Source organism: Leuresthes tenuis, unplaced genomic scaffold (genome assembly GCF_036924035.1).
Source record: "Leuresthes tenuis unplaced genomic scaffold, fLeuTen1.0.hap1 SCAF_4, whole genome shotgun sequence".
Classification (NCBI taxonomy): Eukaryota; Metazoa; Chordata; class Actinopteri; order Atheriniformes; family Atherinopsidae; genus Leuresthes; species Leuresthes tenuis.
The window spans coordinates 9,131,820-9,144,196 of NW_027325358.1; the positions used below are offsets into that span (position 1 = coordinate 9,131,820).

The 12,377-nt window shown below is 41.1% G+C and overlaps 1 protein-coding gene across 1 annotated transcript; it reads left to right on the plus strand.

Annotated features, from left to right (window-relative positions):
- Window positions 1-1,531: 1,531 nt before the first annotated feature.
- Window positions 1,532-12,074, plus strand: slc25a10b (solute carrier family 25 member 10b). Its single transcript, XM_072384449.1, has 11 exons — window positions 1,532-2,067; window positions 5,353-5,472; window positions 6,552-6,666; window positions 6,792-6,840; window positions 6,949-6,990; window positions 7,069-7,112; window positions 7,207-7,277; window positions 9,255-9,347; window positions 9,445-9,522; window positions 9,654-9,710; window positions 10,273-12,074. The coding sequence occupies exons 1-11, from the start codon at window positions 1,978-1,980 to the stop codon at window positions 10,372-10,374; spliced, it is 861 nt and encodes a 286-aa protein (XP_072240550.1). The 5' UTR covers window positions 1,532-1,977; the 3' UTR covers window positions 10,375-12,074.
- Window positions 12,075-12,377: the final 303 nt, after the last annotated feature.

The window sequence follows — 12,377 nt, forward strand, 5'->3', positions numbered from 1 at the left end:
CATGTGATCTTACATGCACACGGCTGTGCCAACTAAAAGGCTTGTCTTTAAGGGCACGGGGCAGGGTGATGGCATGCACAGACCTGCTTCACTCTGCACTATGTCAGTAGCTTCTCCTTTGAGGAACAACCAAAGCAAGATTATTTTCACTCTTAACTCTTTTGTTGCAAATCAACATGATTATGACCATCCACAGCTGCAATATGACACAATGTTGAGAGTAAACAAAAGAAATATAAACCCAGTGTGGATACATCTCACTTAACTTTCCTGGAACAGGGGTTCAACAAAAACAGCATCCCATTTCTGCTTCAGATTTATCAGTTCTTATATTAACATTTAAAACTTGCTTTCACTTCATTTAAATAACTGAAACCCATCATAGGACAACTGGCCTTTCAGGGACATCCATATTGGTTTTAATTAGACCCATCCAGAGAAAAGGAGGCCAAAGATAAAAAAAAATTTAAAAAAAAAGTAGAAACTGTTGTACTTCAACAGGGTTTCGAATTATCCAGTAACTTTTAATACGGAGAAAAGTTTGTTGTGGACGGAATTCAAAATTTTTGTATTCTGGGCCAAACACTTTGCAATCCTCAGCCACAGTGCGCTTTAACACTCTTAAATAATGACCCTTAACAATGTTTTTTGGGGCAAATTTGACTATTCATTTCCATCTTGTAAGTTCCATATTCAGTTTTTTGTTTTTTTTTAAAAAGAATGAAGTTGAGAAAGTGGAAAGACGAATGTTGCAAGACTGTATTTCCACCATGAATCACGGGGCACAGCAATGAGCAATATCTCACATCAGAATGCAGTGAAGAAGTGGGAGCACTCAAAATGCATTTCAAATATGTTGGTTAATATATAGCCAGAGTTAGTCAAAAGATTCTGGATTTACTTAGTGACATGTAAAGTCTGAAGAATATGGATGGAAAATTGTCTCACCAAATTTGGACATTTTCCAAAGAAACGTTTGCCTCCAGATTTAACTTCTCTTAAACTGCTGACTATTAACCAAGTTTTTCTTTTTACAATTAAAATCATACACACACATTGATAAAAAAATAAAGAATCATATCTTATATTATAGGTTTATTCAAGTAATCATCAAAGGTTCCACATCAGGATTAGCCATTATTTTTAGCTAATGTGCCAATCTTCCTGTATGTTTACCTGTAATTTCAGGCGTCAGTTTTGCATGATATCCCTGTGTGCAGAAGAAATACTTACCCATACTCAAAAATTTCATAAATCCTTTATTAACAATATTCCTTAACGATCCCATAGTATCACACACAACTGTGTTACAATGAATGTTGACTGTCGGTGATATCGGAATCATTTGTTTCGGTTGCTTTAAGGTGACAAGACAGACGAGCTCCCATGAAAACACCAAACAACGACACCATTTTTTCATGTTAGTGTCTGTTCGCTTGAGAATGTCGACTGTTGTCCTCTTAAAGAGACAGTCCAAATATTTACCCTTTGCATGACAGCAGCGAGAACGTGTGTCTCTTTAAAACTGCATGATAGTCAGAGGTGAATGTGGAGCATGTGAGTTTATTCCATGCGGAGCTTTCAGATTCTCAAACCCCGCTGTCGACCTTTGGATTACGGGCCCCAGGCGGGTAGGCAGCCCCTCAACGCACGGTGACAATTGGCTCTTCTCCCTCGTTAACCACCTCTTCCTTCCGCGCCACACATTGATCTTTCACAAGCACTTTGTGTGGCACGAGCGTGCGCGATGCCGCTGGAACCCAAAGTCCCCTGTCCGTGGTGCAGTCTCTTATCGGAATGTTTGAAGATTAACGAGCTGTTTCTTGCCCTGTAGACTGCACACGCTTGTGGCAGCTGGATCTCGCAGGCCAGGAAGCTGACAGCAGCAGGGGCACAGCACGCCGAGGCGGAATAGGAGAGGACTTCGAGAGAGGAAGGACGTCACTGCTGCATCGGACGGCTGCAGAACCCGGTATCATGACGGAGAAGCGGATGTCGCGGTGGTATTTCGGCGGGCTGGCGTCCTGCGGAGCCGCCTGCTGCACGCATCCCCTGGATCTCATCAAGGTGAGGGACCGGTCACCCTCCGCCGGTGTGTAGAGGAGTGCAGGCCTGAGCCCCAATGATGCAGCTGTTTCCAGTTGTTGTCGTGGGCAGAATCGATTGCCATTACTCACCTCAGGACGACTTATCAACTTGCTTCAGATGACACAGTGAATGTGCTTTCTAAAGCAGCTATGCGAGCTTAAATGTTTAATTTCGGTATCACATGTCGCCTATAGTCTCATTGTAATGTGTGGGATACACTATAGGAGGCTGGTTAAATATAGGGCACAGGTCAGTTAAAATTAACACGTGTTCATAGTTTAAGAAGACAATAGAAAGTTGACATGGATTAACTGGATTTAAGCTCCCATGATCAGGGATCACCAGTACTAGCAGGTGTGTGTGAGTTTGGAGATGAAGTTCTGCATAGAGTTTTTAACTAAGCATATCCACAACACATGCTTAAGCGTATGTTTGGTAGAGCTTGAGATCTCAGCCCATGACCCTGCTGGACCTCATGAAATCATGTGGTGTGTAATTATATAGTGAAGGCTAGTCATCAGCACCATGTGGGCTTCAGAAGCACCTCATGTCTGCCCTTTTGTTTGTTGGATTGCAATGCTATATATAGTTGTATTTTACACATTGCAGAATTTTGAATATGTATTGTCCAGAGGACAGAAGAGGGCACTATCAAGAGTGTTAAGCATACTAACTCACCTATTAATAGTTATATTTGAACAGCTATGGTTAGATGCAGTAAAGTCAGTTGCAGAAAAAGAGGTTTAGAATCTTTTGGGATGTTTCTTTTTGTGGTTATATAGCGTTTTTAGCTCCTGGCTACCAAAAATGAACTTATTCTTAAGGGGTAATTAAAAGAACAGCCGAGCAGCACATAGTCTGGATCAATATGAGCTCTTTGAAAACTAAAAAGAAACTCAAGAAAGTTTTTGCTGTTGGACAACTGTGAAGTTTGTCTGACTCTGTTCATCTACAGTTCAAATAAATTCAGCAAACAATTACATTGGTGTGTAAGGACTGAGCTAATTGAAATTGCGTATTATTTTAGAATATTTTCACATTTCTATTTAAATGTACAGATATTGTCTTTACTGGCTCGGAGAGCTTTTTCACACCTTTGTAACCTCTGATGGCCCCAGATCCATCTGTTAAATAGCACGACTGCAGCTGTTTTACTGAAGTTTCTACTGAGAGCTACTGTTTTGTTTTAAAAAAAAAAGAAAGAAATGTAACAATGAACATGTAATGAGCACAAACAAGACACACGAAAGCTGAAAGTACAGCCTGATCTGTAACCTCTGTCTGTCTGTAACCTGACAGTGAGGCAGATTGTGACTTTGTAGCAGCAGCTTAAAAAGTTTAGCTCTTTCTGATGCTGTGCACTTACCACATTGCAGTAAAAGCTTACAGCAGGGCTTTTAAATCTTGGCAGACTGATACGTTATTTAGAGGAAAGAATGCCTCTTTGAACAGGGAAGTTGGTGTCGCCCAAGCATGGCAGTCACATTGAAAAGGCTGCGTAGTCATATTTCATGTCATCTTTTGTGTTGACCCAGCCATTCAGTACACTATCAGATCCTCAACTTGCCTGACCTCACCTAAAAAAACGTTTTAGTCTTAGACTTACAAAGTAGTGTAAGCAGTGGTAAGTCAGACTAAAAGCTGGTACATTTTTCATTTAAAATAGGTTTATATGAGAAAGCAAACCTTTAGTTTAGGACATGTGGCTCTTTTATTCAGATACGTCCTGTTTGGATTCTGGTTGGGCAGATGTGGAGACAGCCATGGAATCAATGTCTGTCATCATCCCAGGCAGAGCAGTCACAGCTCAGTAAGCTTTTGTTTAATTACAGCTGGGTCATGTGTCTGTGATGGATTTAAAATAATCCTACTCTAAGAAGTAGAGGCTGAGTGTAAAGTGATGCTTCTGATTTTCAAGACCACTTTGCAGCCGTTTTCACCATGTGGTTCCCTGTGATGCATTCCTGAACAGAGAGTGCTATTTTGGAAAAATGAATCCCATAAAAAGGCTGAAGTCTTTGTGTGCTCTTCGGGGCCACTGTGCTTAATGCTTCCCCATCCTCGTTGCATTAAGGAAAACACCAGACTTGCAACAGAGCTACATTCAAATGTAGCTCATACTTAATATAGATTTAAGGTTTCCAGACGATGATACCCTGTTTCACTTTTTGCACGTCCAGGTGCTCAGTGTCTTCAACCAGACGACATCGACAGATCGGCACAAATCTTCGTGCTCCGAATGTACAATCAGAACTTTGGTGATTCTGGAACTTTTCGTTACAAATACCTGCAAATTTGACAAAACTCCTGTCATCATCAGCAGTGTTTCGTTTTGATTGACCACTGAGAAGCTGACGCTGTGTAACAAAGCTGATCCGAATCAGCATTTTCATTTTAGCACCACTGCCTCACAGAATGGCTTTAGGCTCCTAGTTTGTTTTCGTTTCCTCTCTTAAAAATCCTGACAGCGCTGTGCACTCTTACATCAAGCAAAGAACAACTTGAGGAACAAGATATGGTCAGTCAGGTCTTCAGCACACGGAGTTGTTGTGGCGAGCTAGCTTTGGCAGGCAAAATAACTCAATGTTCTGAATTATCTAGATGTAGTGATTATGAATATCATATATAAGTATATATATGTAAGACCTGGAGTACAAAACTGTAGTGACCAAATGAATGGCTGTATTTTGCGCTCACAGTGGACGTACGTGTCAGAACTGATAGTTGAACTGCAGTGAAAGCAGTTTGGTAATTATTGACACTTTACCACAACTGGGATCTAAATGCTTAACTGAAGTCTTGTTTCCTGCTGAAAGCAGAGCTGACAGGTTCCGTGCTGGCCATGATTAAACAGAAATCACTGACTGAAATGATGAGCTGTATCTCACAAACCCCTAGATCAAGATTATTAATGTGAGAGAAAAAAACCTTGTGTTTTGAAGTATTTAGTGGCCCTCTGCAGAGGTCTTAATCAGGACAAAGGACAAAGGCCACATTGTAGAGCACCCGACCCCCTTCACAGTACAGCACCTTGGTAAACATTTGAAACACTTATGACTGCCTGAAATACACAAATCCATCTTCCTCCCCCATATTCCTCATTAGGGCCAAATAAATGACACTATGGGGAATTTAGTCTTTTTTTTTAGTGCTTGATCAATACTGGAGGCATCAGCCACATTAGGGATCTGTCAGCTACATCGAAATTGAAGTCTACATGATTTTAGAAATGACAAAAGTCCTGATACAAGTCTCTCTTTCTAGGTCCACCTGCAAACACAGCAGGAGGTGAAGAAGAGGATGGTGGGCATGGCCATACATGTGGTGAAGAGTGACGGCTTTCTGGCTCTTTACAGTGGTCTCTCTGCCTCACTCTGTAGACAGGTATGTCTCTGTAAGCATGCCCATGTCTGTTTTCTGAGCCGAGTGTCATGAACATAATTCCAATCGTGTCTCGGTTGGCGAGGGAATGGCTCTGGAAGAGCTGGAGGAGGTGGCTCGGGAAATCGAGGGATATTTGACGAATTCCAATTATTTTTAGAGTGATTTTATAGCTGCTTTCGAGCCACTGACAAGGATATAGAAATGATTATTATGTGATAGACTTCTCCTCCGTCTCGCTGACGTACCGTCAAACATAAGTCTGAACTGCACCGAAGAGGTTTCCTTTTAAGCCATAGTTTTTTAAAGAAAAGTTTAACGAAAGCCAAGGATGTTGATGAAGAGTTGAATAAGTGCTGTCCCGGCTTAAATCGTCTAAACTCTCCTCCATAGATGGTTTAAAAATGATGGACTTTACCACCATGGCACCACCTGCTGGTTTGTCAGTTGCATTTTTGAAGCTGTGAGTTTAAGATCCAACATATATACTGAAATGATGGGAAGCTATGTTACGTACAGAGTTCCAACACAGTTGTTCATAAGTGTTTTACCAATGTCACCAAAACTATCACCAGGCTGAACCAAACTCTTTCACCTCCCTCCTGTTTTCCCAGTGCTGTTCTCTTGTGGTAATTCCATATACATATCCCATAAAACTGGATGGGAAAACTGTTAAAATTAGCTTCTCCAATTGCAGTAGTGATGTTTATCCACCCCAAAAGAAACAGATTCTCTTACATTCACCCCTAGAGGACATAGTCTGTATACACATATGTGGAAAAACAATGAAAAGATTTTAAATGATCGCTAAATTGTGGGAAAGATGATAGACGGAAAAGACCCTCTTGCTACTCAGATGCTACCCTACTCTCCAGCACATTAGCTTTACAGCGTAAGATACCATGGTGATAAATTATATTAAGAACTGAATCACATTTGGGAAATTGAATTCCCAGAGTTAAACCTAAAGTTACTTTTCTAAGCCACTAATCCCTCTTCTTATGTAGGCCTCTGGACGCTTTGTGCATATTTAATTTTCAATATGCGCTGACCTCTCACCTTTTTTTCTCTCCTCTTCTCAGATGTCTTATTCCCTCACCAGATTTGCTATCTACGAGACAGTGCGGGACATGTTAGGCAGCGCAAATCAGGGTCCCATGCCCTTTTACCAGAAGGTCCTGCTGGGAGCCTTTGGAGGTGGGAGCACTCACACATTTTCTGTTTCCTCCTTCCCCGCCTCCCTTCTTTCTCCCACACATATTGTATGAACTGCAGTGCTGCCCATTCGGGATTTTGCACCAACGATTTTTCTCTGCCGACAGGATTCACTGGTGGCTTTGTTGGCACGCCAGCAGACATGGTCAATGTCAGGTAACGTACCCTGACAACTGTCCCAGTAAACAAACAGTTTATTATCTTTTTGCTCAACTTTTGATAGTGGTAACATTTTAATAACCTCTGAAATATTTGTGCTCCCAGGATGCAGAATGACATGAAGCTACCACCAGAGCTGAGGAGAAAGTAAGTGTTGTAAAGGCTAATGTTCAATCATGCAAGTATTCTTTGTAATTCAGCACTGAATTTGTGCTTTTCCTCCAGCTATAAGCATGCGATTGATGGGCTCTACAGAGTCTTCAGAGAAGGTAAAACAAAAGGAGGCTCTCGTCAGGTTTTTTGTTTCATGTTTAGCGCATGCTGCCATCAAGTCTGAGGTCTGGTCTCTGTCCTGTCATGCAGAGGGTCTAAGAAAACTTTTCTCGGGTGCCTCCATGGCCTCCAGCAGAGGAGCGATGGTCACAGTAGGACAGGCAAGTCACATTACTAAAAGCCAGATGAATGAAAGTTCTGGTCAGGAATCTTTGACCTGTGAATTACACGTAAAGGCTGCTTTATTTCAAAGTCCTTTTAAAGACGGACTAAGCAGAATATTCCTCAGCGGTCGTGGCCTGTGTGTTCCTTCTGTGTTCTTAGTTTGTTTTGTTAAGGACCTGTTTTGGCTGCAACCTTTTGGACAGAGGGCGTGTAGATTCCAGCTAATGACATGAAATTGCAGCGATTTAAATTGCTGACTTTCCTCTGTTCTCTGTGTACACACCTCCTGACTCCATTTGCGGAACGGGGGCTTTTACTTAAGCCAAAGCAGCACCTTCACATTGGGTTGTGCGGAGGCGTGTAGTTGTGGGCCGTGTTTGAGAACATAATCTCAGTTCAGTAACTGGTAGATAACCTTTTATATCTCCTGGTTAACACTGCGGCACTGCTCAACTGTGGCTTGACAAACGGAGTCAGATTGGCCAAGTTTGAATGCCGTGTTTGCGAACAGAACCTGAAAAAAAATCTCTTAAAATCTCTGCAGCAGAATTACACCCTTGGTCAGTCAAGCAAGTTTTAGACTGTTCTCTTTGGCTGTTGCTATTTTGCAATGTTTGGCGTCACCTCATGCTTGCAGCCTGCCACGTGAGCTGAGGCGCAGTGCCTTCTAAGTACAATCACACACTGAGACCCTGCTTTTGATTACAATAACAACAAAAAAAACTATAGCTGATGCTGACACATACAGGTGGTGGAACGCACTTTTCTCCACCATGTTGACAATAAATCAAATATTTGTTCTTCCCCAATATTATGTGGATACTGGCAGCCCAGAGCTCACATGTGTAATAAACCAATTAACTAACAAAACTCAGAACATCAGACAGAACATCATCTGAACTATAGATCAGAAATTCTGAATGCTCAGAGCAGTGAGTGTTTAGTCCCTTTTGAAGAACCTTTATCATAAAAGGAAATGCCTTTTCTTTTTCTTGAAGTGGGGTTGTGTGAAGTTGAAGTCGGTGTCTTCCCTGCAGCAGATAGCAGTCAGTGACAGAAAGACATCACCCCACATTTTCTCACTCCTTCCAAGGTGTAGCTCTTAATTCTCACATATACTGGAGACTTTGAGACAACCACAAACAACCAACAGGGGTGCAGTTAAAGGGCCAGATAAAATAAGCTGCATATTTCAGTTGCACAAACATTTTTTTTAGCTGAATTTCTCTCCCAAATGGTAACCATTTCTTAAAATACTTCCATCCAAGCATTGCACAATTCATTATGTATTAACTGTTAAATATTGGCTTCATTGAAGCATATTTACATCTGTACAAACTGTAGCAAAGGTGCAACTATTCACATCTAATTTGTATGAAATATATCATTCAAATGATAGATGCACTATAGGATACACTGTCTTTTAGCTTGTCTCAAAATATGCTGCGATGAGATGAGATGACGCAAGAAAATCATGCTAAATATTCAACAGCATTTCTGTTGTAGTGAGAAATATTTCGGACTGCCACGCTGAATAAAAAGTCTTGAAACCGTGTTGCTGGGATCACTGTGTATCTATCAAGGCCAGCTCATTTGTTAGTTTTTGTAAAAACAAGTGTTGAGGAAAACCCTAAAACACTGGTCTACCTCCTGTCTGACTGCCTTTCAGTGTTAACACCAGAGGGAGCCAAACACTGAAATGTTCACACTGTACACATCGCCGTCTGAATGCATGGCTTTTGTTGAAATTCACAAAGGCTGACTGAGTTGCTTTTCCCGACACTTTTCACTGTAAGGTGTTCGTACCTTGAGTGCAACGAGGTTTTTGAAAGGAAAATAAGGACAAATGAGTCAAGTTGAGCACCCTGGTGTGAAAGCAGTGAAGAGATACTGGGTACAGATTTCTAATAGTTTATTTTACCATTAAAATGTCAAAGACTTTGTCAGTGTGGCCTTATTTTTTCCATCTGCAGTTGGCGTGTTATGACCAGGCCAAGCAGCTGGTGTTAGGAACAGGCGTGATGGGAGATAACATCCTCACACACTTTTTTTCCAGCTTCATTGCTGTAAGTATCTGGATTTGTTTGTGCAGTGATTCAGTCAGTGTCAGGTTTACAGTCCTTTGGCCTCTCATCACAGCTTGTGTGAACTGTTCCTCTGCAGGGAGGCTGTGCTACGTTCCTGTGTCAACCTCTAGATGTGCTGAAGACGAGGCTGATGAGCTCAAAAGGAGAGTACACAGTGAGTGGATTTCTCCTAATTTATTTTTTATCTTTTTATCCCATCAAATCCTGCCTTCTTTTCTTTTTTTTTTTGATAATCCATCTTTCTTTCTTGCGGTTCACTTTAACACAGTTTACCTCTCTCTTCAGGGGGTGACCCATTGCTTACGGGAAACTGCGAGGCTGGGTCCACTGGCATTCTACAAGGTAAAGAAAAAATTCAGTCCCGCAAACAGTAAACTCATTCAGGCCCTGCATCTTTACACACCTCTAGTTAAAAAAAAGCTTCGATGTATTCCGCAGATAAAAGCAGAACTTACTCTACTCCTGTTTGTTTACTTTGTAGATTTTAAGTTGTTGTTGGAAACTGTTGTAACTACAGGTCACACACAATTTAAAGGAAGTTATTCGATATCTACATCTAGCTCAGATATCTATAGCACAAAGTTACCATCAGAATTTAACATAAGCTCCACCAGCTTACATGCTGCAGAAGATTTTTCAGTGCTTTAGGTAGTGCTGACTTTCACAGTAATCATCCCAAGACAAGGAGAACTGACTCGGCAGTGAAATGGTGTAACAAAGCGAGTTCAGTGCATGGATGCAAACTATAAGCACATTTTGGATTTTTCAGGCTGAATCCACTTTCTATATTAGTACATTGGAGAACTCCAACAAGCATGCCTTTTATTCTCTGCCCTGGGCGTTACATCAGTGCTTTGAGGTCTGTAAATGAACAAATCAGGATCTAACGCTCATTTTGTTTCAGGGTCTTGTTCCCGCAGGGATCCGCTTGATTCCTCACACAGTGCTCACCTTCGTTTTCCTCGAGCAGCTCAAGAAATACTTTGGCATCCGCATCGTCTCCTGAGCTGTTTGTCGGCGTTGTTACAGCCTATCGCAGGCCTCCATCATCAGTCTCGTCCTCATAATTTGAAAGCAAAGAAGGGAAGAAAGGAAACATGAATAGTTCATAATTGGTGTGTGTGTGTGCTTTCTTTCTCCTTTTCCTCTACCTCTGCATTAGAATTAAAAGTTACATGACTTTGGTTCAGTAGTACCAGCTTATGTCAGACATTTGCCCCATTAATAATCGTATAATCATAATGAATAGTTAGTTGCTAATTTAGAGGTACTTCAATAAGCTTAATGTAATGTTTATGCATTTGGCAGACGCTTTTATCCAAAGCGACTTACAGATAGGGTAAGGGGGTCTTGCTTAAGGACCCCTACTGGAGGTAGTACCTTTCATGCAGGGGATTTGAACCCAGGTCACACCAACACGAAAGGTGGCAATCATAACCACTACACTACCCATCATTCACCTGCCATGTTGATGACAATAACTTATTCCAAATCCAATGCTGTAACAAACGCTGCATTTAATGTCACATAAAGCCTAATTCACCAGTGATGTGTGGTACCTTCAGAGCCCACACCAGTCTGAGTTACTGCAGAATGTTGCTTAAACGCGATCTCTTTGGTTGATTAAAACACTCTGTTGTTGTCATGTCAGACCAAGAGGGTGTTCGTCATTTAGCAGAGGCACAAAATGTTCTCGTTAAGTTTTAAACAAACACAGCAGGGCCTTTTCATCGGAATCCTTCTAACCAATCTAAGATATACCCCAAAGTCACTACTGAAACAACACTGAACAAGCTGTTATATATTGATACAGAAGTCATTCCCAGCTTTGCTGACCAAATATCATGTTGATCTGTTGTATGCTTTATTGTAATCTGATTAATGTTTTACTGGAAATCAACCACTAACTGGTTAAGATATCAGTAACTTTTACCTGATGCTCCTTTATTTCATTCCACCGTCTTCATTTCAACTGGGAGAGAAGTGGACCGAGCTTGTTTGTGTCGAGCTTTTTTAAGCGATGGTGGGGAAACTGTGAAACAGAAAATGCAGATTGTTGAAATTCTTTTGTTTTTTTTGTCCCTGCTGCAGTGAAATTCTCTCTGACCATTTGATCTCTAAGATTCGTGTTGAGAAGCCTGTAGAAAACTGCTGTACGTTACACGTGTCACATTTCCACTTGTAATGTTTCTTTTTGGTCTAGTCGAGAGCACGCCAGACTTTATGAATCAGACTGCTAACCTGTTTTACAAGGCACTTTATTGCAAAGAAGACGAAAAACTGCAGTTTTAAATTTGAAACGTTAATGGTTCCTGTTGAGGATGTTTTCCATGTGATATATTGATCCTGTACTGTGCCTGCTCTGCCAACAGAGACCTTGTTAAGAAATGTTGCCTTTCAGTATCTGTCCTGCAGGGGACGGTGTCATAACATGTGAATTGTCCTGATTTGTGCATCCCCCTCTGTCCTCATCTCAGGATGAATTGGGGAAAAAAAATCTCAACACAGCTTTGCATAATGAATACTTGCCTGCAGGTTCATATGTTCCTTATTAACATGTGATACTGTACTGTAACTCAGCCATAATGTTGCTAATGACTTTATATACAACAACAATGAAACTGGAGGGACAACTTTGGGCTTGTAAACTACAATTTGTAGATCTTTAACAAATGATTTTGGAATTAAAGTACTAATTGAAACTAATACTTTTGTAGATTTATTTTTGAAGCAAACGCACCTGCTATAAATCATACCATCTTTTTTTATGATAATAGTTATTTTCTTATGTTCATAAATCAGCTCCAGACCCTTTGGGCTGGTACATCTGTGTCATAATGGGACGTAATGTCTTACTGCTTTTTCCTGCCAAAATCTCACAGAGCACAATGACGCTGACTATGTGTGAATCAGATGTAACCTTCGAGGATCTGCCCTCATCAGCCCAAGGACATAGTTTAATATCTTCTCATCTGTAGTACTGACTTGAGAGCAGTACTTATTTTGCGG